The 26,960-nt window shown below is 43.6% G+C and overlaps 1 protein-coding gene across 1 annotated transcript in view; it reads left to right on the top strand.

Annotated features, from left to right (window-relative positions):
- The window catches only part of col24a1 (collagen type XXIV alpha 1), a 721,848-nt gene that overhangs the window by 609,699 nt on the left and 85,189 nt on the right, over positions 1 to 26,960 (top strand). The window contains exons 28-35 of the mRNA XM_078561886.1: positions 1,543 to 1,596; positions 2,337 to 2,381; positions 2,498 to 2,542; positions 6,236 to 6,289; positions 8,013 to 8,066; positions 9,394 to 9,447; positions 17,899 to 17,952; positions 23,005 to 23,058. Coding sequence (XP_078418012.1) covers positions 1,543 to 1,596; positions 2,337 to 2,381; positions 2,498 to 2,542; positions 6,236 to 6,289; positions 8,013 to 8,066; positions 9,394 to 9,447; positions 17,899 to 17,952; positions 23,005 to 23,058 — 414 coding nt within the window. The remainder of the gene's footprint in view (positions 1 to 1,542; positions 1,597 to 2,336; positions 2,382 to 2,497; positions 2,543 to 6,235; positions 6,290 to 8,012; positions 8,067 to 9,393; positions 9,448 to 17,898; positions 17,953 to 23,004; positions 23,059 to 26,960) is intronic.

Raw genomic sequence — 26,960 nt, forward strand, 5'->3', positions numbered from 1 at the left:
GATTAGAGCAGGCCGTTCCTGGGGAGGCCACGGAGGTGGAACAGGTCGGACAGCGGCCTTGCACAATAAGGTATGGGCCAGCACTCTCTTGCCAGCAATAGTTGGCCTCACAGATTCCTCTCAAACCCATCCTCAACAGGATTCATTTGGGCCCTGTGGTTAACCCACCAGATGTTCACTGCGTGCATAAGGCACACCAGGAAAAACTTTGCAAATTTAATTCTGTCTTAGTGAGGCTCCTTAACACCCTGCTGAAGGAGCTTAATGGGCCATTAATTGGAGGCGAGCGCCTTCTCTAATCCCTCTCCACTACCGGCCTATTGAAAATTCGGACCCACCCTGGAGGCGTTGGAATGCAAACTCCACCACTGGGGCTGCGATTTTTAAATCCCACCCGCACTTGAGTTCTGACCCCATGGCCCTTTGAAAATCCCAGTCTTTGTCTCCAGATCATTCATTCCGGCCTCTGGATTAACAGCCCAGTTAACATAACTGCACTCCCCCATCCCTTCATAATTATTACACTAAAGGTGTTGTGTAAAATGCATGCTGTATCTCCTTCATCGCTTAGAGATGGTGTAAATACAATCCTCTTGTCTCTTTTTATTTTTCTATTACCACACAAGGGCCAAGAGTTTCTACTTGGTTGCAATCAATGATCAATCTGTAAATTGCACACTAAACAGGCCTGTTTTGAGACATGAATGCGCAGGCATGATGGGCAGAATGGCCTTGTTCTGCGCTGTAACTTTTCTATGGCTCTAAGTGTTTTTGCCTGAAGACCCTCCTCATTTGCATATCGCCAAACCGTCCAGACTGCCGTGAATCAGACAGCATTTTAAAACAAACATTTTTTCACAACACGCTTTGCATTAAGGAGTATTCCCTGATGCATTTAAGGAGCGGCAACTTGGTGCATTTTGCTTAATATGGCCGAAAATGCATTTATAATAAACCAATGAGCAATTTTGATGTCGACCCCGGCACTTGTGAGTAACACGGTTTTAAGGAAAGTAACTCTGAAGAACTACAACAGAAATATTGAATTGTTATATTGGGGTATCGCAGCCAGTTCGTAATTATTTTTAAAAATTTACGTTTAAAGCTTTTAAAACATTCCTGTCAATGCCCTTGTGCCCAAAAAGAACTAGCTTAATTTCTGGAGACTCCTCGAAGACTTGCAAACAAATATAACCTGAGGAAGCTCCCACTGGCGATGAATACATCCTGGAGACGCGGTCAGTTTAACATTCCAACGCGATGATCTTTGCAATTGTTGGAAAAGATTGAAGCCACTCCATTTGTGCTGGACGTAACTCGCGTTTGGAAATCCACGATCTCCTGCATCAGTTGTGCCGAACGTAAGCGGTGCAACTGAGCGGGTTCCCAACGCCAGGACCTTTGCAATCATATATTTCAATGATGGGAACCATGTGATAAGTGTTAAGAGCTGTACCTGAACTTGCAATGTGGGTGGGACACACAGGGGACCTGAAGAGGCCGTGCAGTTTTTAATAGGATTTACTGTAACTATTTTTTTAGGGACCGAGAGGTTTGGATGGTTCCCCAGGAGAACATGGGCCCCAAGGTAACAAGGTAATTGTTTACTTTCCACGAGTAGAATTTCTGGAACACCCTTTCACCCGAACTGAAGTTGCTAAATGAACAAAAACAGAAAAATGCTGGAAAAGCTCAGCAGGTCTGACAGCGTCTGTGGAGAGAGAGAAAACAAGAGTTAATGTTTCGAGTCCGTATGGGTCTTTTTCAGAGCTCTGAAGAAGAGTCATACGGAATTGAAACTTTAACCCCGTTTCTCTCTCCACAGACGCTGTCGGACCTGCTGAGCTTTTCCAGTGTTTTTCTGTTTTTGTTTCATATATTCAGCATCTTCAGTATTTTGCTTGCATCTTACTAACTGAACGTGTAGCTGAATTGCTGCATGAACCTGTAGAATGGAAAACTGTTTGTTACTCACGAAAATAAAATTGCCTTAAAAGTTACTCAATGAACCGGTAGATCCCAGCTGCTTTATGAGAAAGTGTTTTGATGCTGGCACCTGCCTGGGTGGCTGATGTTTTTTAACATTCTCATTCTGTAACAACATGAACAGCCAAGAGGCAGGGACCTAACGTTCACTCTGCTCGTTTCCACATTGGTGGCAATGCTTTGTAAACCTATATTTCACAAAGTTAGCCTCGGGGTTGAGAAAGAGAGTTGGGGAGCTATTCCTCACCAGGGCCATGAGTCACCATTAAAAGTGTTAAATTTAATGACTCCTCGGAACACTGGAAGTTATTGTTATCGTGTCGTGACATGAAGATATCTTTGCCTTCCAGGGAGAAAGAGGCGAACTTGGCACAAAAGGTGAAACTGGACTTATTGTAAGTGTGAATCATTGATAAGATGTTGTTCATAAACTCATTAGAACCTCCTCCAGTCAATCCTCTCATATCGCTTCTGTGCCATTTTTCAACATCCATTTTTTTTTAAATTGCAGGGTAAAGCTGGTAATCCTGGAGAAAGGGGAGCTCAAGGTGCTCCAGTGAGTGTACTCGTGAATATTCGAACATGAAGTCTTTTAATGTCAAGGAAAGAAAAAAAAGGCTGCATTTCTATGGAACCTTCAATGACCTCAGGGTGACCTGAAGTGATTCACAGCCAATGGAGGATTTTTTTGAAGTCAGTCACTCTTGTAATGTGGGAAATGCAGCAGCCTATTTGAGCACAGCAAGATCCCACAAACAACAATATTATGATGGCCAGATAACCTGTTTTAGCGAGGCTGGTTAAGGGAAACAGTTTGGCTACTTGGGGGAGAACTCCTCTGCTGTTGTTCCATTTAGGACCATAGAACCATAGAACCATAGAACACTACAGCACAGAAAACAGACCATTCGGCCCTTCTAATCTGTGCCAAAATATTATTCCGCTAGTCCCATTGACCTGCACCTAGTCCATAACCCTCCAGACCTCTCCCATCCATGTATCTATCTAATTTATTCTTAAAACTTAAGAGTGAGTCTGCATTTACCACGTCAGATGGTAGCTCGTTCCACACTCTCACCACTCTCTGAGTGAAGAACTTCCCCCTAATGTTCCCCCTAAACCTTTCCCCTTTCACCCAAAAGCCATGTCCTCTCGTGTTTATTTCTCCTAATCTAAGTGGAAAGAGCCTACTCGCATTTATTCTGTCTATACCCCTCACAATTTTGTAAACTTCTATCAAATCTCCTCTCATCCTTCTACGCTCCAAGGAATAAATTTGTGGCTATAAAATTAACATCAACATTACAAGCAAAACCAGAGAGGGCAGACAGAACCACATGAAAGATGACATCTCTGATAGTGCAGCATCCCCTCAGTACTGACCCTCTGATAGTGCAGCGCTCCCTCAGTACTGACCCTCTGACAGTGCAGCACTCCCTCAGTACTGACCCTCTGACAGTGCAGCACTCCCTCAATACTGACCCTCTGACAGTGCAGCTCTCCCTCAACACTGACCCTCCGACAGTGCAGCACTCGCTCAGTACCGACCCTCAGACAGTGCAGCACTCCCTCAACACTGACCCTCTGGCAGTGCAGTACTCCCTCAGTACTGGCCCTCTGACAGTGCAGCACTCCTCAACACTGACCCTCTGACAGTGCAGCACTCCCTCAGTATTGACCCTCTGACAGTGCGGCACTCTCTCAGTACTGACCCTCTGACAGGGCAGCGCTCTCTCAGTACTGACCCTCTGACAGTGCAGCACTCCCTCAATACTGGCCCTCTGACAGTGCAGCACTCCCTCAACACTGACCCTCCAACAGTGCAGCACTCCCTCAGTACTGACCCTCTGACAGTGCAGCACTCCCTCAGCACTGACCCTCCAACAGTGCAGCACTCCCTCAGTACTAACCCTCTGACAGTGCGGCACTCCCTCAGTACTGACCCTCTGTCAGTGCGGCACTCCCTCAGTACTGACCCTCTGACAGTGCAACACTCCCTCAGTACTGACCCTCTGACAGTGCAATGCGTGTAAGGAATTTCAGATCGAGAGAGATCATCAAGGCCAAAGGGGGAAATTGTGGAGTTTGAAGATGGAAATGGTGCAGGTTGGAGTAGGTCAGGGGATTGTGGAGGTCCAGGGGAGTCAGGTGAGAAATGGGGCTGATGGGCTGTTGAAGATTGTGAGCAGTAGTGGGCAGTGTCTATTTAGATTTTGACAAAGGCATAGCTAACAGGATGCTGAGTTATATGCAAGTCAAGAATGCAGACCAACTATGTGCAATTAAAAAGAAAAGAATTGCTGCGTATCTAAAGCCAAAAAAAAAAGGTCCATTTTCATCGATAAAGAGAGAGGTTTAACACTGTACAAGAGTTTCTCAGCATGTTGATTCTGGAGGTGGTTACGGACTTGAACAGTTCCACGCCATGATCTGAAGAAGGCAGAAAATGGCCCCCCATCTCTGCTAACTCCCCTCTTTTTAAAAGCGGAGGAACTGATCACTTGTTGGATTCTGGGTTTGTGAGGTTTGCTACTTGTAAATAGCTGTTATATTTACCAGCAAAACAATCACTGGACTTCAAATTAAGTGACTTGGTGAAGTGGTTTTCAGATGTTGCTGAGCATGGAATACAAACAGGTTCGCTTAACTCACTAATGGAACTGACCTGATTTTGCTGTTTTTTCGTTTGTAATGTTGATGTTAATTTCACATTAAACTCTTGCCCTCACTCTAATTGTCATTACATTGTTAATTATAGAATTTAAAATGGGGCCCAACATTATAACAATGACTGTACTACTCTATTAACTGTAATACACTACAAATTTACTCCATTAACTGTAATAAACTACAAATTTACTCTATTAACTGTAATACACTGCAAATATACTCCATTAACTGTAATAAACTACAAATTTACTCTATTAACTGTAATACACTACAAATATACTCCATTAACTGTAATAAACTACAAATTTACTCCATTAACTGTAATACACTACAAATATACTCTATTAACTGTAATACACTACAAATATACTCCATTAACTGTAATAAACTACAAATATACTCTATTAACTGTAATACACTACAAATATACTCCATTAACTGTAATAAACTACAAATATACTCTATTAACTGTAATACACTACAAATATACTCCATTAACTTTAATAAACTACAAATATACTCTATTAACTGTAATACACTACAAATATACTCCATTAACTGTAATAAACTACAAATATACTCTATTAACTGTAATACACTACAAATATACTCCATTAACTTTAATAAACTACAAATTTACTCTATTAACTGTAATACACTACAAATATACTCTATTAACTGTAATAAACTACAAATATACTCTATTAACTGTAATACACTACAAATATACTCTATTAACTGTAATAAACTACAAATATACTCTATTAACTGTAATACACTGCAAATATACTCCATTAACTGTAATAAACCATAAATATACTCTATTAACTGTAATAAACTACAAATATACTCTATTAACTGTAATACACTGCAAATGTACTCCATTAACTGTAATAAACTACAAATATACTCTATTAACTGTAACACACAGCAAATTTACTCCATTAACTGTAATAAACCACAAATATACTCTATTAACTGTAATAAACTACAAATATACTCTATTAACTGTAATACACTGCAAATATACTCCATTAACTGTAATATGTAATAAACTACAAATATACTCCATTAACTGTAATACACTGCAAATATACTCCATTAACTGTAATAAACTACAAATATACTCCATTAACTGTAATACACTGCAAATATACTCCATTAACTGTAATAAACTACAAATATACTCTATTAACTGTAATACACTACAAATATACTCCATTAACTGTATAAACTACAAATATACTCCATTAACTGTAATACACTGCAAATATACTCCATTAACTGTAATAAACTACAAATATACTCCATTAACTGTAATACACTGCAATTCTACTCCATTAACTGTAATACACTTTGGGACATCCTAAGGTCGTGGAAAGGCACTGGAGAAATGCAAGTTATTTTGTTGTTGGTACAAGATGTAGCACCTTGTTAGAATAGCACATTGTTAAAATGCGTCCTATACTTACTGCTGTTTTGTAGTTCATCATATGTGTTGTTTTGAATGTGAACTAGAATGAGGATCCTGAAATCCAATACCACACATTCGTTTTCACCTTTGGAATCTGTGTTTTAGGGATTGACAGGACCTCCTGGAAACACTGGAGACATGGGACCCCCTGGAAAACCAGTTGAGTTTACCTTCAGTTTCATAATTTCAGGAGAGAAAAGGTTTCCTCAGTACATTACTTACAATTGTTAACCTTTGATGATTAGATTATAGAATGATACAGCACAGAAGGAGGCCATTTGGCCCATCATACCTGCGCTGACTCTTTAATGAAACAATCAATCCTATTTCCCTTCTCGTTACCCCATAGACTTGCCATTTTTTTTCCCTTTCGAGTATATGTCCGATTCCCTATTGAATTTCTTTCCACTCTCCTTTCAGGCAGCATCTTCCAGATCACAACAATTCAGTGTGTAAAACAAAACATTTCTTCTCATCGCTGCTATTTTTTTGCCAATTCTCTTTAATCTGCGTCCTCCCCTGGTTGCCAACTCTCCTGCCGCTGGAAGCAGTTTCTCCTTATTTATGTTGTCAAAGTCCTTCACGACTTTCAACAGTGCTTTTAAATCTCCTCTTAACCTTCTCTGCTCTAAGGAAAACAATCCTAGTTTCTCCGGTCCCATTCCAGTAAATCTCCTCTGCACTGTCTCTCCAAGGCCTTGGCATCCTTCCGAACGTCCTGTGACCGGAACTGGAGACAATACTCCAGCTGTGGCCTAATCAGTGACTTATAATTGTTTTTGTACCCATGCCTCTTATCACTGAATCTATAAGGTACACTGCAGCAACACCTCAGACAGCACCTTCCAAAACCATGACCTCTACCACCTAGAAGGACAAGGGCAGCAGACACAAGGTGCAGAAATATATGCCAGCGGGATTTTACCGTTCCACCGATGTCAATGGACTTTTGAATGGCTCGCCATAATTTATGGCCCCGTCTTCGCCAAAACGGGGCCGTGAAATTTAGCCCTTGGGAACACCACAACCTGGAAGTTCCCCTCCAAGTCACTCACCATCCTGACTTGGAAATATATCCTGTTCCTTCACTGTCACTGGGTCAAAATCCTGGAGCTCCCTCCCTAACAGCACTGCGGGTGTACCTACACCACATGGACTGCAGCGGTTCAAGAAGGCAGCTCACCACCACCTTCTCAAGGGGCAATTAGGGACGGGTAATAAATGCTGGCCCGGCCAGCAATGCCCACATCCCAAAAACAAATGTAAAACAAAATAAAGCTCGGGATCCTAGATGCTTTTTTTCCAACAATTGTATTGACTTAATGCTGCAGAGATTTGTGTACATACGCCCCTAGGTCTCTCTGCTTTTGCACCCACTTTACAATTGTTAATAGTGAACCAAGGAAATCTTGCCCCCAACGTGGTCTTTTCCAGTGATTGTTATTCCTTTGGACTTGAGTAGATAGGGGAAAAATTATTCCTATTGATGGTAGGACCAAGAAGCAGAGGAGACTGATTTTAGGTGAATGGCAAAAAAACCCCAAAAAAAAATGCGATGGGCTGAATGGCCTCCTTTGGTGCTGTAACCATTCTATGATTAATTATCAATGTCTTTAGAGCATCATGTTACAACATGATTCTTGTAAGAAAATTATTGAAGGAAGTATAGAGATAAGACTATTGCAGTAAATTCCCCAATTTAATTTTAAGGCATGGCCTTACATTTAGTAACTTACCACTACATCCATATTGTGTAGAATAATTTCTTTATTGTGTAAGTATTTCTTCTGTGGTCAATTGAATGCTGCCTTGTTGCTTTTGAAAACTAAAATTGACCTATGGTTTAAAATAGCGACTCTTTTCCAATGACTTTTCCATTTAGGGTCCTCGAGGACAACAAGGTGAGGTTGGTGCTACTGGAGGAATTGGTCCTGAGGTAATTATTTCAGTACTTTATTTATTCCTTGAATAGTCTCAACCTTCATACTGTTTACTGTTGAAATGTGGAATCCAATTCCTGGTTAAAGGGGATGGGGTGGAGAAACTCAACTCTGGTTAATCCTGTGCAAAATCAGTGTGTAGGGTCAACAAATTTTCTGCTGCTATCTAGCATATACACTAGAACTGCCCCCAGAGGCCATATTGGCTCCAGCAACGTTTAGGTGCCCAGGGCAGCTGCCTGAAACAGGGGTCAGGCAGCCTTAAATATGTAAATCCAGGACCCTGATGCAATAATGGAAGAGAGGGACAGAGCTCTACCAAAGAGCCAACACAGGCACCATGGGCCGAATGGCCTTCTGTGCTGTATCGTTCTATATGGGTGGAGTTTTCACATCACACGCCCTTGCATCAGGCATTAAACAGCCAAACCGAATGATCCTGAAAGGGTCGGCTGAAAGTCATCAAAAATAGCTCCAGAAATTCTCCAACTATTATTTCTGTGTGCCGGGGTTTTCAAAGCCCCTCCCTGGTATAGCTTCACCTCCAACTTCCGCAGCCGACAACCCCCCACTACACACCCCCCCCCCACCACCACCACCACCACCTATTCCCCCATCCCAGACCTGACCCAGTGTCAGTATAGGAATTGGCTAATTTCCCACCCTTCCTGACTGTGGGCTCTTACATGGTTCAGTGTTGATAGATCAACAGCTGCATATCATTTAGGGCCTAAACTGAATTTAACCTTTGCCTTAGGACCAACACCACCCTGGTTTTATACCCATTTGGAGCACGAGTTGAATTTCTCAGGCAATTACTCAGCAACTTTGATGTTGTTGACAATTCTCGGTTACATAGACTGGAGAATCTGAGATTGTTCCCTCTTTAGAGCGGAGAAGGTCAAGCGGAGATTTAATGGACGCGTTCGAAAACACGACAGAGTAGATAAGGAGAAACAGTTTCAGTAGCAGGAGGGTTGTTAACCAGAGAGACACAGATTGAAGACAATTGGCAGAACAACTTGAGTGGGGATGAAGAGGTTGTTTTTACACAGCGAGTTGCGATCTGGAGTGCGCGGTCTGAAATGACAGTGGAAGCAGATTCAATAATAACTTCCAAAAGGGAATTGGATCAATACTTGAAGAGAAAACATTCACAGGGCTATGGGGAAAGCACAAGGTGGGAGTCGAAGTAATTGGGTAGCTCTTTCAAAAAGCCAGCACAGGCACGATGGGCTGAATAGCCTCCTTCTGTTTGTATCATTCTATGATTCTATGAGAAATGCTTCACAGTGTAAAGTGAATGGTTTGTTAATTGAACAGGGGCTTCCAGGAGCTATAGGAGAGTCTGGTCACCAAGGGGAGCCTGGAACGAAGGTAGGTCCAACTTATAAAACCAACTAACTGAGGGCTATTGCCCATGTACAGATACAGTTCTTTGGAAGATGAGTTGCAATTTCCTGTCAACATTAACACCTGGGTGATATTCAGATTCTACCAGAGATCAAATTATTCTGTCCGTGAGCAGCAAACTTGGTCTCCTTATCTAAGGAAGTACAGAGGGAATGCAACAAAGGTTCACTAGATTGGATCCTGGGATGAGGAGTTGTCCTCTGAGGACAGATTGAGTAGACTAGACCTGTATTCCCTGGAATTTAAAAGGGATGAGAGATGATCTGATTGAAAAGGACTGAATTCTTGAGGGGCTTGACAAGCCAGATGCCGAGAGGCTGTTTCCTCTGGCTGGGAGACCTAGAACAAACACAGGATGGGACTGGTCTTTAGGGCTGAGATGAGGAGAAATTTCTTCACTCAAAGGATTGTGAATCTTTGGAATTCTCAAGCCCAGAGAGCCGTGGATGCTCGGTTGTTGAGTATATTCAAGACGGAGAGTGATAAATCTTTGGATTGTACAGTGATAGCGGGGCAAGATGGAGGTAGAAGATCAGCTATGATCTTGTTGAATGACGGAGCAGGCTCGAAGGGTCAGATGACCTATTCCTGCTCCTATTTCTTTAGTATTTATGTAAATTAACGCCTGAATCTAATTGTGCTGTTATTAAATGGGTGCCTTAAGTTGGCAAACACCCAGTTCAAGAAATTGCATTTCTTAGAAACGTCTGTGAATCATAAAATCTGATGGATTCTGAAGAAACTCAAACCCATGATTATGCCACCAATTCATTTAAAAAAATGATTTTTTTTACTTGCTCCGTGCAAGTTCTTACACCTTTTGCTTGAGGTTCATTGTAACAGAATACCAATTTATTTTTGCACCGCTTGTGTCATTTCTGGTTGCTGATGCCCAACTCCTGTCAGAATTATTCCAAAAACATTTCGTTCACGCTAGATTTATTGGCACTTGCCGTTATTTGTTTGAAAATTGGCCAGCAGCTTCCAGTGAACAAGAAACAATCTCATGAATTGCAAATCACTGCGAGCTTGCAGAGACATGACATGCCAAATGACCTTTTGTGTTATACAGCCTATGACTCCAATTAGCCCTTGCACTTGCCGCACAAAAGTTAACTCTATCAAAGCAAAAAGCCTTTAAACAATTTATTTGTTAATCACTGCTTGTTAACCTGTCTGGCCCAGAAAGTGAACAATCTTTCTCTAGATCTATGGAAGCCCTTTGATCAGACTCTCAACCGTCTCCAAACTCAGACTGTCTACCAGTCCCAACCTTTTAGTTTGAGTAGACTAAACGCAGACTGGGTGACCGCTTTGCAGAACACCTTCACTCAGTCTGCAGCATGACCCAGGCCTCCCTGTCACTTGCCATTTCAACACACCCCCCCTGCTCTCATGCCCACATGTCCGTCCTTGGCTTGCTGCAATGTTCCAGTGAAGCTCAACGCAAACTGGAGGAACAGCACCTCATCTTCCGACTAGGTACTTTACAGCCTTCTGGACTTAACATTGAGTTCAACAACTTCAGACCATGAACTCTGTCCCTCTGTTTTGATTTTTTTTTTCTAATTGGCCACTTAAGGGCCTCAATTGGGGCAAGGGCAGGCATCCCATCTGAGGCCTTGCCCACTGCAGCCTAAAATCGCTACGAGGTCAGGGTGGGCGGGAACCCAGAAGGAAGCTTGTTCCTTCCATTTCACGCTCTCTCCCAGCTAAAAACCCGCTGGCAGGGAAGCATGAAATTCAGGTCTATATGTTTTAATAAGACGACCTCTCTGTCTTCTAAACTCCAATGGATACAGGCCCACCCCGTCCAACCTTTCCTCATTAGATAACCACCCCTCCCCCGTCCCAGGTAACAGACAAGTGAACCTTCTCTGAACTGTTCCTAATGCAATTATGCTGTCTCTTAAATAAGGAGATGAAAATGACATACAGTACTCTAGATGTGGTCTCACCAATGTACAACAGCAGCAAAACATCCCTACATTTATATTCCATTCCCCTTGAAATAAACAACAACATCCCATTTGCCTTCCTAATCACTTGCTGTGCCTGCATACTAACATTTCTTGATTCATGTACCAGGACACCCAGATCCCTCTGTACATCAGAGTCCTAGAATCTCTCTCTCTTTAAATAATATGCCGATTTTCTATTCTTCCTGCCAAAGTGGGCAAGTTCACATTTTCCCACATTATACTCCATCTGCCAAATTTTTGCCCATTCACTTAACCTATCTATATCCTTTTTTCAGGGTCCTTATGTCCTCCTCACAGCTTACGTTCCTGCTTATCTTTGTGTCACCAGCAATTTGGCTACCATGCAAACATTCGACCATACGACATAGGAGCAGAAATAAACCATTTGTCCCCTCGAACCATCTCTGCCATTCAGTAAGATCTGTTTGTGTTTCAAGTTCCACATTCCCATCTATTTCCCGATAATCTTTGATTCAGTTGCCCAGCAAGAATCTAACTACTGCTCTGAATCTATCTATCTGCTCTGAAGAAGAGTCATACGGACACAAATCCTCATAAGTCAACCTGCTCATTCCAGGTATCAATCTAGTGAACCTCCTCTGAAACACCTCCAACGCATTTACATCCTTCCTTAAATAAGGACACCAAAACTGCACAGAGTATTCAAGGTGCAATCTCACCAATGCCCTGAATAATTGAAGCATAACATCCTTACTTTAATGTTCAATCTCTCTCGTAATAAAGCATAGCATTCCATTAGCCTTCCGGTTACATGCTGCACCTGCACACTAACTTTTTGTGACTCATGCACGAGAACACATAGATCCTTCTGCATTTCAGAATTCTGCAGCCATTCTCCATTTAAGTAATATTCTGCTTTTTTATTCTTCCTGCCAAAGTGAGCAACTTCACATTTTCTCACATTATATTCCATCTGCCAGATTTTTGCCCACTCACTCAACTTATCTATATCCATCTGCAACTCCTTATATCTTCTTCACAACATACTTTCCTACCTATCCTGTTTTGTCTGCAAATTTAGCTACCATACATTCACACCCCTCATCTAAGTCATTGGATGAAAATTGTAAAAGGTCGGGGCCCCAGCACAGACCCCTGCGGGACTCCACTCACCAATCCTGCCAGTCAGACAAAGACCCATTCATGCACGCTGTCTGTTTTCTGCCATATACATTCGACCCCCTCATCCAAGTCATCGATATAAATTGTAAATAGTTGAAGCCCCAGCATTGATCCCTGAGGCATTCCACTTGTCACAACTTTCCAACCAGAAAATGACTCATTTATGCCTCTCTCTGCCTCCTGTTAGCTAACTAATCCTCTATCCAAGTTAATGTGAATCTGCCTACACCATCAGCTCTTATTTTGTGTAGAAACCTTTGATATGGCACTTTGTTAAATGCCTTCTGGAAATCTAAGTGCAGCAATTCCACAGATTCCTCCTTATCCACACTACTTGTTACTTCGCCAAGGAACGCCACTAAATGATTTCCCTTTCACAAAACCATGTTGATTTTGCCTGACTGAATTGAGATTTTCTCAGCGCTCTGCTCTCACCTCCTTAATAATATATTCCAGTAATTTCCCTAGGACAGATGTTAAGCTGACTGGCCGGTAGTTTCTTGCTTTCTGTCTCCCTCCTTTCTTGAATAGAGGAGTCAAATTAGTTATTTTCCAATCTGATGGGACCTTTCCAGAATCTAGAGAGTTTTGGAAAATTAAAACCAATGCATCTGCTATCTCAGTAGCCACTTCTTTTAAAACTCTAGGATGAAGTCCATCAGGCTTTTGCTTCTAATAATTTCCTTAGTCCCTTTTACCTGGTGTTTGTAATTGTTTTAAGTTTCTCCCTCCCTTTCATCTCCTGATTCACAATTATTTCTGGGATGTTATTTGTATCCTCCACAGTGAAGACAGATGCAAAATACCTGTTCAATCCATCCACCATTTCCTTATTTCCCATTATTAATTCCCCATTCTCACTCTCGAGAGGACCAACGCTCACTTTACTTACTCTGTTCCTTTTTAAATACCTGTAGAAACTCTATCTGTTTTTATATTGCTAGCTAGCTTTTTCTCATACTCTAATTTCTCCCTCCTTATTAATCTTTTAGTCATTCTTTGCTATTCTTTATATGCTGTCCAATCTTCTGATCTACCACTCATCTTTGCAGAATTATATGCTTTTTCTTTCCATTTGATACTATCTTTAATTTCCTTAGTTAGCCACGGATGGTGCATCCTTGCCCTAGGGCCTTGCTTTCACATAGGATTGTATCTTTTCTGAGTATTCTGTAATGCCTCTTTAAGTACATGCCACTGCATCTCTACTGACCTATCCCTTAACCTAATTTTCCAGTTCACTTTAGCCAGCTCCATCTTCATACCCTCATAATAGCCCTTATTTAAGTTTAAAACACTAGTCTTAGGTCCACTCCTCTCTCCCTCAAACGGAATGTAAAATTCAATCATATTACGATCACTGGTGTCTAGGGGTGCCTTCACTATGATGTCGTTAATTAACCCTGTCTCATTGCACATTACCAGTGGGTAATATATAGCCAGCTCCCTGATTGGTGCTAGACATGCTGCTCTAAGAAACTGTCCAGAAAACATTCTATGAACTCATCTTCAAGGCTACCATTGCCAATCTGATTTGTCCAATCTATAGTGTAGATTAAAATCACCCATGATTATTGCTGTACCTTTCTCATTTCGTTAATTCATTCAGGGGATGTGGGCATCACTGCTAGGCCAGCATTTATTGCCCATCCCTTGTTCAGAGGGCATTTAAGAGTCAACCACATTGCTGTGGGTCTGGAGTCACATGTAGGCCAGACCAGGTGAGGACAGCAGATTTCCTTCCCTAAAGGGCATTAGTGAACCAGATGGGTTTTTACAACAATTAATAATGGTTTCAGGGTCATCATCAGACTTTTAACTCCAGATATTTATTGAATTCCAATTCCACCATCGGCCTTGGTGGGAATCGAACCCGGGTCCCTGGAGCATTACCCTGGGTCTCTGGATTACCAGCCCAGTGACAATACCACTACACCACTGCCTCCCCTAAGTTTCCATTATTGATGACCCATTATTCCTTCCTGTCTACCCCGTCCTACAGTGTGGTTACTGTTAGGGGGCCTATAAACCAAACATGGACAAAAGAGCTGAAGGCATGAGACGAGGTGAGAGTGACTGCCCTTGACATCAAGGCAGCATTTGACCGAGTGTGGCATCACAGAGCCCTAACAAAACTGGAGTCAACGGGAATCGGGGGAAAGCTCTCCACTGGTTGGAGTCGTACCTAGCACAAAGGAAGATGGTTGTGGTTGTTGGAGGTCAGTCATCTCAGCTCCAGGACATCACTGCAGGAGTTCCTCAGTGTAGTGTCCTTAGGCCCAACCATCTTCAGCTGCTTCATCAATGATCTTCTCTCCTCATAAGGTCAAAAGTGGGGATGTTTGCTGATGATTGCACAATGTTCAGCACCATTCATGACTCCTCAGATACTGGAGCAGTCCATGTCCAAATGCAACAAGACCTGGACAATATCCAGGCTTGGGCTGACAAGTGGCAAGTAATATTCGTGCCACACAAGTGTCAGGCAATGACTATCTCCAACAAGAGAGAATCCAACCATCTCCCTTTGACATTCAATGGCATTACCATCACTGAATCCCCCACAATCAACATCCTGGGGGTTGCCATTGGACTAGCCATATAAATACTGTGGCTACAAGAGCAGGTCAGAGGCTGGGAATTCTGCAGCAAGTAACTCACCTCCTGACTCCCCAAAGCCTGTCCACCATCTACAAGGCACAAGTGAGGAGTGTGATGGAATACTTCCCACTTGCCTGGATGAGTGCAGCTCCCACAACACTCAAGAAGCTTGACACCATCCAGGACAAAGCAGTCTGCTTGACTGGTACCCCATTCATCACCTTCAACATTCACTCCCTCCACCACTGATGCACAGTAGCAGCAGTGTGTACCATCTACAAGATGCTGCAGCAACTCACCGAGGCTCCTTCAACAGCACCTTCCAAACCCATGACCATGACCATCTAGAAGGACAAGGGCAGCAGACACATGGGAACACCACCACCTTGAAGCTCCCCTCCAAACCACTCACCATCCTGACTTGGAAATATATTGCTGTTCCTTCACTGTCGCTGGGTCAAAACCTGGACCCCTCCCTAACAGCACTGTGGATGTACCCACACCACATGGACTGCAGCAGTTTAAGAAGGCAGCTCACCACCACCTTCTCAAGGGCAATTAGGGATGGGCAATAAACACTGGCCCAGCCAGCAACTCCCACATCCCATGAAAGAATTAAAAAAACAGTCCCATAAGTGACTTCTTAACTTTGCTATTTCTCATCTCTACCCAAACCAATTCTGCATCTTGATGCCCAGAGCTAAGGTCATCCCTCTGTTGTATCGGTGTCATCCCTAATTAAACAGAGTTACTCCTCCACCTTTTTCTTACCTTCCCATCCTCCTTAAACGTTAAGGACACTTGAATATTCAGGTCCCAGTCTTTGTCTCTACAATGGCTATCAAACCATAACATATTTATCTCTATTTGTGCTGTCAATTCATCTGTTTTGTTATGAATGCTACATACATTCAGATACAGAGCCTTTAGTTCTGCCTTTTTGCTATTTTTGTAACTTCCAGCCTTATCTGCTGGTGCCTCTTAGGCTTGTACACTCTGTCCCTTCCTGTCACGCACTAATCATCATTTCTCTTATTCCTACCATGCCCTCTTGCCTTGTCTCCTCTGTTTAATTTATCATATCTTACCAAACTTGATCTCTCGTCCCCACTATTTAGTTTAAAGCCCTTTCTACTGCCCTAGTTATGCGACTCGCCAGAATACTCATCCCAGCACAGATCAGGTGAAGATCGGCCCAATGGTACAGCTCCCACTTTCACCAGTACTGGCACCAGTACCCCATGAATTGAAACCCACTTCTCCCACACCAATCTCTGAGCCACAATTCAACTCTTTAACCTGATTCACTCTTCGCCAATTTGCTCATGGTTCAGGTAATAATCCAGAGAATATTACCTTTGAGGATCTGCTTTTTAATTTAACCCTTAGCTGCTCAGAATCCCTGAGCCAGACATCCTTCCTCGATCTGCCTATGTTGTTGACACCTACATGACCACTGGATCCTCCCCCTCCCACTGCAAGTTCCTCTCCAGCCCAGAGCAGAAGTCCCAAACACTGGCACCAGGCAGGCAACAGAGCCATCTGGACTTCCGTTCTCGGCTGCAGAGAACTTCCCCTGACTATACCGTCCCCTACCACAACTGCATTCCTATAAACTCACCCCACTTGAATGGCTTCCTGTACCATGGCGCCATGGTCAGTTCGCTCACCCATCCTGCAGCCACCGCTTTCATCCATGCAGGCTGCAAGAACCTTGAACCTGTTGGACAATTGTAAAAGCTCAGGATCCTCCACTTCTACCTTCTGGGTCCCAATACCTGTCTCATTTGCAGTCACACCCTCCTGTGCCTGGCCACTGACCAAATCAGAAGACCCTATCCTTGGGAGTGTGACTGCTTCCTGGTACAAGGTGTCCAGATAACTTTCCCCCTCCCTGATGCATCGCAGTGTCTGCAGCTCGGCCTCCAGCTCGATGACTCTGAGCCGAAGTTCCTCAAGCCACAGACGCTCCCTGCAGACGTGTTTGCCCTGGGATCACCCCGGCATTCAGGAACCTCACATTCTGCAGTCGCAACACATCACCTGCCCTGCCATCTTTATTATGTGTTAATTCATTCATTTTTCTTAATTAATTTATAATTAATAAATACTGCTATTCCTAATAACTTCACTGCTGCTAGTAAGCCTTACTACAGCCAGAAACCTTACAATTGCTAATAAATTCCACGAGATTTGAAGATAAATGAGCAAGATATTCACCAACCAATTACTTCGCTGTTTTCCTGAGATGTTACACTTTGACTCCTCTCAGAAGATGTCCACTCCCTCCACTCTGGACTGGATTGGATAGCTCTTCTAGGTGGTGGTTACTGCCTCTGAGTCCCTTTTTTGCCCACTCGTAGTCAGTGTTGAGCATCTTACATTGGTGCTCAGTGCATAGTTCAGGCCATAGCATCTACTGAACTGTACTCATCTAAAATGCTAAAAACTGGATGAAAGGGGAAACATGGGACAGCAGAATAAAGCTGCAGATGACGTGTACAGACGAGATGAGACATAGTTTTTCAATACATTTCATGTGATCTATGAGTGCATTAACTACAGAACACAATCAATTTGCCAATCCTGTCAACAACCTGCGCACACAAGTTTGAATGTTGAACTTAATTCTTCAGTTTTTTGTCTTATAATGTAATTTTAATTGTAAGTTCTCTTTGAAATAACACAGGGTGAAATAGGACCAGCTGGGAATGTCGGAGAACCTGGCCAAATCGGCTTGAGGGTGAGTTCAAATAAGGTCACAGTCTGATTACTGTACCGACTGGTCAAGTGGCGAGATTTATATTCTCAGACTGGCGTGTGTAAAATCATAAACCGGCAAAGTCTTCAAGTGCGCAGTACAAGAAGTAATTGTTAGGATTTTGTGCTATTCAAAGTGGTAGGTTTCACAAAACAAAAACAAATTAGAGCGGGTGATGGAATTCGGAATTAAAAACAGAAAATTCTAGAAACACTCTGTGGGGGCGGCAGTAGTTGGAACGTTTTAGAAACATTTCCAAATTAAAAAACATTTTAAGTTGCCACAAAACTGAGGAGTGTACATCGTGAAATGACAAAATGGGCTCAGTGCATTCTTTAAAGTCATTTCCATGATTTTTCAATCAGGTTGAGGTGTGGTCACGCTTATTAAAAATGTTTATTTTGTTTGATAGCTGTATTTATAAAACTGCACCAGGCTCCCACTCTTAAACATAATCAAGGAAAACTTTACAATGGAGAAAAGAAACAATCACATTCTATTACTTTACCCATTTGTGCTGGTCCATGGAAGATTTTACCAGTGGTTATGCAAATTAATTTTATCGGTAACTAGAACTGTTACTTAATCAGCAGAATTTCAACGTTCAAAGGTCCTTGCTAGGCCAGGGAGAGGGTAAGTGTATAAAGTAAGAGGGTAGGATTGGGGGGATGGGAGGAGGTGTCAGGTTGGGTATGGGGGTGGCATTGTCGGGTCGGTTTGGGCCTGGGAAGGGTGTCAGATCTGGACCTCGTGGGGGGTGGGGCGCAGTGTGTTGGGCTGGGCCTTGGGATGGGGTGTTGAGTCAGGTCAGGTCCAGTTGGGCGTGGGGAGGGGGCGGGATGTCCAGTTGGGTTGAGCCTGGAGGGGCATGTCAGTTCAGGCGCTGAGTGGGTGGGGTGTCGGGCCTAAGTGTGGGTGGAGCCAAGTCAGGTTGAGCCTAGGCTGTGTTGTTGGCTTGGGCCTGGGTGTGGGGATGTTGGGTCGGGCCTGCGGGGGGGACTGTAAGCTCAGGTCAGGCCTGAGGCGGGGAAGGTGTCGGGTCAGGCCCTGGCTGTGAGTTGTTGGGGGGGTGTGGGGGGGGCTTGGTGTCGGTGGGGCCTCGGGCAAGAGAGAATCTAACCATTGCCCCTCAATGGCATCACCATCACTGAATCCCCCACTATCAACATTCTGGGGATTACCATTGACCAGAAACTGAACTGGACTAGCCATGTAAATACTGTAGCTACAAGAGTAGGTCAGAGGCTAGGAATCATGCGGTGAGTAACTCACCTCCTGATTCCCCAAAGCCTGTCCACCATCTACAAGGCTCAAGTCAGGAGTGTGATGGAAAACTCCCTACTTGCCTGGATGAGTGCAGCTCCCACAACACTCAAGAAGCTTAACACTGCCCAGGACAAAGCAGCCCTGCTTGATTGGCACCCCATCCACAACCATTCACTCCCTCCACCACCGACGCACAGTAGCAGCAGTGTGTACCATCTACAAGATACACTGCAGTAATTCACAAGGCTCCTTAGACAGCACCTTCCAAACACATGACCACTGCCATCTAGAAGGACAAGGGCAGCAGATAGATGGGAACACCACCACCTGGAAGATCAACTCCTGGCCACTCACCATCCTGACTTGGAAATATATCGCCGTTCCTTCACTGTCACTGGGTCAAAATCCTGGAACTCCCTCCCTAACAGCACTGTGGGTGTACCTACACCACATGGACTGCAGCGGTTCAAGAAGGCAGCTCACCACCACCTTCTCAAGGGCAATTATAGCCAGCAATGCCCATATCCCATGAATGAATAAAAAGAGGTCCCACTTCACATTGAGTGCAAAAGTGAAGCCTGAAACTTTACTGCATTGTCAGAGGTGCTTTCTTATCGATGAGACATTAAACTGAGACGCTGCGCCATTGATGTAAACAACCCCATGACAAGAAAAGCAGGGGAGTTATCCTGGTCCAACATTTATCCTTCAATCAATATCACTGAAAGCAGATGATCTGGTGATCATTATTATAGCACATAGCACCCCCTTGTGGCCATTTGTGTACATATAAACCACAACCAGAATAAACGAGTTCAGTTGGGTTCTGGAACTCCATGTGGCAGACTGTCTCTCTTTTGTCCTGTTAGGATATCACAGTCTGGCAACAAGGAAGGAATGGTGGATTTCCCAAGCGGAACAAATTTGGTTGGAGAAACTTCCAGCAAACCAGTGAGGTTTTTTTTTTGCTGAGAAATAGGCTTAAAAATCTGCTCTTAGAAAAAAGGCTCTTTGTGCACATGGGGTGGACTGACCTTCGAAGATGGCTGCATCAACAGGCATTATTGCCGATTGGGAGAGTACAGCCATGACCAAGAGTCTTTTGGAGCATATGTGGAGTGGCTCCAGATTTTTTGTTTAACTGCTAATAACATCCTCAAAGATCCTGGTTATCCAGCTGTTAATCAGGCAGTGGGGGGAAAGGAAAGGCTGATATTTCTATTTGAAGCAGGCCCAAGAGTGTATAAAATGCTCAAGAATTTGTTTGCCTCTGCTAAGCCCAGAGACAGGCCGCTGTCGGGCATTCTGTGTAAGCTTCAGCAGCACAACAGCCCCAAGACATTGGAGATTGCAGAAATCTATCGGTTTGGAACAAGGAATCAGTTGCCCAATGAGAACATTGGAGAGTTTTATTGTGGGTTCGAAAGTCCTGTTCATGGTGCTTAGGCCAACATTAGGCACAGAATTGTCCATTTGTGGGGGGCAGAGAGCCAAACTTGCAAGAAGAAGAGCCATCTTGCCAAGGCATGTAAGGTAAACGGAGAAAATGCTGGCTGGAGGAAACAGCACTCACTGCTCACAGCTGTCAAACAGCAGCAGGTCGACGAGAGGTCAGTTGAGGCCCATACGATCCAAAGCACAAGGATGTGCAGTGAAAAGACGCGGGCCATCGTAGCCCAGGCTGTGTTGGATGGAGCTCCGGTAAACACGGGGGCATCAGTTAACAATTCTTGAATCGCTGTGCGTTGAAAAGTTGAGTCAACATCAACTGGAGAGTTCGTGCGTAGAATTATGGAGCTGCAATACGCAAAATTGCCCGTGATTGTGGTGAAGGGTGAAAAACCCAACCTTTGTAAGAGAAACTGGTTGAAACAAGCCTTTTTGTGTTGAAGCAAAATTCATATTGCAAACCGATTCGAGGATACAAGGCTAATGTAGGGGTTCGGAGGAACACAGGACCGGTTTATTGTAGGCCTTCTCCAGTACCCAATGCTCTGAGGGAGAAAGCTGAAGCAAGAGCTTAAAAGACTTGAGACTGAGAACATTATCTGTAAAACAGAACAGAGTAATCGGGCTACTCCCATAGTCTATATTTGTGTATAGATATAGATATAGATATGTATAGTATAGATATGTATATATATCTATAGTATAGATATGTATATATATGTAAACCAAATCCAGAATAAGCCAGTTCAGTTGGGTACTAGAACTGTGTGTGGCACATAGTCTTTTTTCTCCTGCCAAGGTATCACAATTATCGGATTACTGTTTGTGGGGTGGGGTTGGGGTATTGCTGGGTGCAAATTGGCTGCTGTGTTTCCTACATTCCTACAGTGACTATACTTTAAAAAGTAGGTTCATTGACTCGAAAGCACTTTGGGACATCCAGTGGTCATGAAAAGCGTTTTATAAAGGCAAGGTTTTTTTTTTCTAACTTTATTTCAAACAAAATAGAAGATATTTCTCTAAATCTGCTGCTACAATGGTTTATTTTTCAGAATCTTGGCATGCACCAATGCAATTAATTAATAAGATGGCTTCTTAACTTTCAAAACCCATTACCTAACAGGAAATAAACTGCAGAGCACTGATATGCAAACATTTCCGAATCTATGTAACTAGTGCTTAGGTTAAGTACGATCAGACGCAAATATTCTTCTGGCATGAGTATAAAGTGGAACGGGCTTCAGAATATTTATGTATTAAGGTCGCTTATGTGAAAGTCAACATTTATTTTTATAATAAAATAAAAGCAAAATACTGCGGATGTTGGAAATCTAGAACAAAACCAAAAATACCTGGAAAAACTCAGCAGGCCTGACAGTGCCTGCGGAGAGGGATACAGTTAACGTTTCGAGTCCGTATGACCCTTCATCAGAACTAAGACATAGAGAAATGAGATGAAATATAAGCTGGTAGAAGAGGGTGGGACAGGAGAGCTCGATAGTGGGCCAGTGATAGATAGAGGCCAAGAAGAGACTGCCAAAGATGTCATAGACAGAAGGACAAAGGGGTGTTGACGGTGGTGATATTATCTAAAGGATGTGCTAATGGGGACATTAAGAGAAGCAAGCAGGACAAGCTAGTGGCAGATGGCCCTATTTATTTTTATAAATTGTCCTTGGGACTTGTTTCCAAAGTTCAGGCATCAGTTAGTTGCGGCCGCAATTTTTGTAGTGAATCTACACTATATGAAACTTTTCTAAAGAAATAAATCTTGTTGATTTTATACCATCTGTGAATCTCACATTTTATAGAATGCACGGAAACAGGCCATTCAGCCCAACTAGTCTATGACAGTGTTTATACTCTACATGAGACTCCTCCCATCCCTCTTTACATTATCATATCATTTCTTCCTCATGTGTTTATCCAGCTTCCCCTTAAATGTATCCATACTATTCACCTCCATCACTCCCTGTGGAGTGAGTTCCACATTCTCACCACTCTTCTGGGTAAAGATGTTTCTCCTGAATTCCCTGAAGAATTTATTAGTGACGATCTTATATTGATGGCCCTTAGTTTTGGCTCCCCCACAAGTGGGAAAACCTCTACATCCACCATATTGAGCCCATCTACCTATAGGTCACACTTTCAATGGACGTTCAATGTTATTATTCAAGAAGAAAAATATAGAACAATTCTTAACACTGACGTATACTCAATGGGCTGAAGGGCCTCCTTCTGTGCCATCATGACTCTCTGACTCTGTGACCCTTAAATTCCTTCCCTCAATAAAAATAATGATGTCTCTTTCTAATCTAGGGAGAGCCAGGTCCAGTTGGAGAAGATGGAATTCAAGGTAAAGACGGCATCAAGGTAAAGTTTCCAAGTCCTGGATTATTTTCTGTAGCCGAGTGTTATAAGCTGACTAAAGAGGAATTGTTCTCATTACATGTGGTTAACAGTTAAATATGTCTTAGGAGGAATTTTAGATGAGCTATGTCAAAGATGCATTTACTTTGACTAAGAGTAGAAATTCTATCGCCACCACTACCTCTCTCCCCACCCCCACCCCACCGTCCAATTAATCTATTCAACAACAATGTGTTTATATAGTGCCATTAATGTAGTAAAGCATCCCAAGGCACTTCACAGGGGTGTGGTCAAACACCAAGCAACATGAGGAGACATTAGGACAAAATGGAAGCTTGGTCAATCGAGTAGGTTTTAAGGAGTGTCTTAAAGGAGGAGAGGGAGAGGTCAAGAGGCGGAAAGGTTTATGGAGGGAGTTCCAGAGCTTAGGGCCTGGTTATCTGAAGGCACGGCCACCAATGGTGGAGTGAATAAAATTAGGGGATGCTCAAGGTCAGAATTGGTGGTTTGCAGGTCTCTTGGAGGGTTGTAAGGCTAGAGAAGATTGCCGAGATAGGGAGGGGAGAGACCATGAAAGGGATTTGAAAACGGGGAGAATTTTTGAAATCAAGGGCATTGCTGGGAGGGAGGCCAATTTTTGTTAAGTCAGCACAGGATTGATGGGTGGAAATTTACTGTTTCCAGTGTTCACGTTCATGAGATAGGCTTGGCAAAGTCAAAAGAAGCACTTTGAAATCAGATGGCACTCTGACAGCTCACGCACAGGGCTCAGCCTTTGACAGTTTCAAAAGTTCTATTTAACAAGTTTTAGCAGATCGTTCAATGTTGTTTGTTTTGTACTAAACCTGGGAGAAATCCAATGCAAATTCAAGGCTGATTTTGTCAACATATCCACAACTTGAATATTTCACAAATATTGTACTTTACACTTTTTACAAATTTTAAATCTGCCCAAAATATTGCCTGTGATTCAGCCTCACTGAGGGAGGAAGGTTAATAATGAGCCCTGAAGCAGGCAACATGGTGAGTTAATTATGCGGGAGCCATAATTTCAAAATTACGATGGCGCGATCGACTGAAAAGATGAAGTCGGCGATGTGTCTTTTATTTGTTCGTTCAATGGAATGTGACCATCGTTGGCTGGTCCAGAATTTATTGCCCATCCCTGTTCGTAGTGGGCTGGGCCTCACCGTCCTGTAGTGGGTTCCTACTTGTAACATGTTTACATCCCACGAAGACTCGGAGAATCACAGAAGTGTTACAGCTCTGAAGGAGGCCATTCAGCCCAATGAGTCTGTGCTGGCTCTCTGAAGGAACCATTTACGTGGTGCCACTCCCCCACATTCTCCCCGCACGTTCTTCCTTTTCAGATAATAATCCAATCCCCTCTCCAATGCCTCGATTGAACCTGCCTCAGCCACACTCTCAGGCAGCGCATTCCAGATCCTAACCACTCGCTGCGTGAAAAAGATTTTCCTCATGTCACCATTGCTTCTTTTGCCAGTTACCTTAAATCTTTGCCCTCTGGTTCTTGATCCTTCCACCAATGAGAACAGTTTCTCTCTATCTACTCTGTCCAGTCCCCTCATGATTTTCAAACCTCCTCTCAGCCTTCTCTAATCCAAGGCAAACAGTTCCAACCTCTCTAATCAATCCATGTAACTGAAATTCTTCATCCCTGGAACCACTCTCATGAATCTTTTCTGCACTCCCTCTAAAGCGTTCACATCTTCCCTAAAGTGTGGTGCCCAGATGCAATACTCCAGTTGAGGGTGAACCAACATTTTATAGAAGTTTAGGATAACCTCCACGCTTTTGTACTCTATGCCCCTATTGATAAAGCAGAGGATACTGTATTCCTTATTAACTGCTCGTTCTTCACATTGAGGATACCCTCCATCGTGTTGTGTGGCACTACCACTGTGCTAAATGGGATAGATTATGAACAGATCTAGCGATTCAAAACTAGGCATCCATGAGACTCTGTGGGCCATCAGCAGCAGCAGAATTGTACTCAAACACAATCTGTAACCTCATGGCCTGGCATATCCCCCACTCTACCATTACCACCAAGCCAGGGGATCAACCCTGGTTCAATGAAGAGTGCAGGAGGGCATGCCAGGAGCAGCACCAGGCATAGCTAAAAACGATGTGTCAACCTGGTGAAGCAATAAAACAGGACTACTTGCATACAAAACAGCATAAACAGCAAGTGATAGACAGAGCTGAGTGATCCCACAACCAACAGATCAGATCTAAGCTCTTTAGCCCTGTTACATCCAGTCATGAATGGTGGTGGACAATTAAACAACTCACTGGAGGAGGAGGCTCCACAAATATCCCCATCCTCAATGATAGAGGAGCCCAGCACATCAGTGCAAAAGGTAAGGCAGAAGCATTTGCTACAATCTTCAGCCAGAAGTACCGAATGGATGATCCATTTGGCCTCATCCAGAGGTCCCCAGCATCACAGATGCCAGTCTTCAGCCAATTTGATTCACTCCACGTGATATCAAGAAACTGCTGAAGGTACTGGATAGCACAAAGGTTATGAGCCCTGGCAACATTCCGGCAATAGTACTTGTGCTGCAGAACTTGTTGTGCCTCTAGCCAAGCTGTTCCAGTACAGCTACAACACTGGCATCTAGCCAGCTATGTGGAAAATTGCCCAGGTATGTCCTATACACAAAAAGCAGGACAAATCCAATCTTGACAATCACTCCATCAGTCTACTCTCGATCATCAGTAAAGTAATGAAAAGGGTCATCAACAGTTCTATTGCTTAGCAATAACCTGCTCACTGGCGCCCAGTTTGGGCTCCGCCAGAGCCACCCAGCTCCTCACCTCATTACAGCCTTGGTTCAAACATGGACAAAAGAGCAAAACTCCCAAGGTGAGGTGAGTGTGACTGCCCTTGACATCAAGGGAGCATTTGCCCAAGTGTGGCATCAAGGAGCCCTAACAAAACTGGGGTCAATGGGAATAAGGAGGAAAACTCCCCACTGGTAGGAGTCATACCTAGCACAAAGGAAGATGGTTGTGGTTGTTGGAAGTCAATCATCTCAACTCCAGGACATCACTGCAGGAGTTTCTCAGGGTAGTGTCCTTGGCCCCACCATCTTCAGCTGCTTCATCAATGACCTTCCTTCCACCATAAGGTCAAAAGTAGGGATGTTCACTGATGATTGCATAATATTTAGTACCATTCGCGACTCCTCAGATACTGAACCAGTCCATGTCCAATTGCAGCAAAACATGGACAATATCCAGGCTTGGGCTGACAAGTGGCAAATAACATTCACGCCACACAAGTGCCAGGCAATGACCATCTCCAACAAGAGAGAATCCAACCATCGCCCCTTGACATTCAATGGCATTACCATCACTGAATCCCCCACGATCAGCATCCTGGGGGTTACCATTGACCAGAAACTGAACTGGACTAGCTATATAAATATTGTGGCTACAAGAGCAGGTCAGAGGCTAGGAATCCTGCGATGAATAACTCACCCCCTGACTCCCCAAAGCCTATCCACCATCTACAAGGCACAAGTCAGGAGTGTGATGGAATACTCTCCACTTGCCTGAATGAGTGAAGCTCCAACAACACTCAAGAAGCTTGACACCATCCAGGACAAAGCAGCCCACTTGATTGGCACCACATCCACAAACATTCACTCTCTCCACCACCAGCGCACAGTAGCCGCAGTGTGTACCATCTACAAGATGCAGTGCAGGAATTCACCAAGGCTCCTTAGGCAGCACCATCCAAACCCACAACCACTACCACCTAGAAGGACAAGGGCAGCAGACACAGGGGAACACCACCACCTGGAAGTTCCCCTCCAAGCCACACACCATCCAGATTTGGAAATATATCGCCGTTCCTTCACTGTCACCAGGTC

The sequence above is a fragment of the Cetorhinus maximus genome, chromosome 17 (assembly GCF_964194155.1).
Source record: "Cetorhinus maximus chromosome 17, sCetMax3.hap1.1, whole genome shotgun sequence".
Lineage (NCBI taxonomy): Eukaryota > Metazoa > Chordata > Chondrichthyes > Lamniformes > Cetorhinidae > Cetorhinus > Cetorhinus maximus.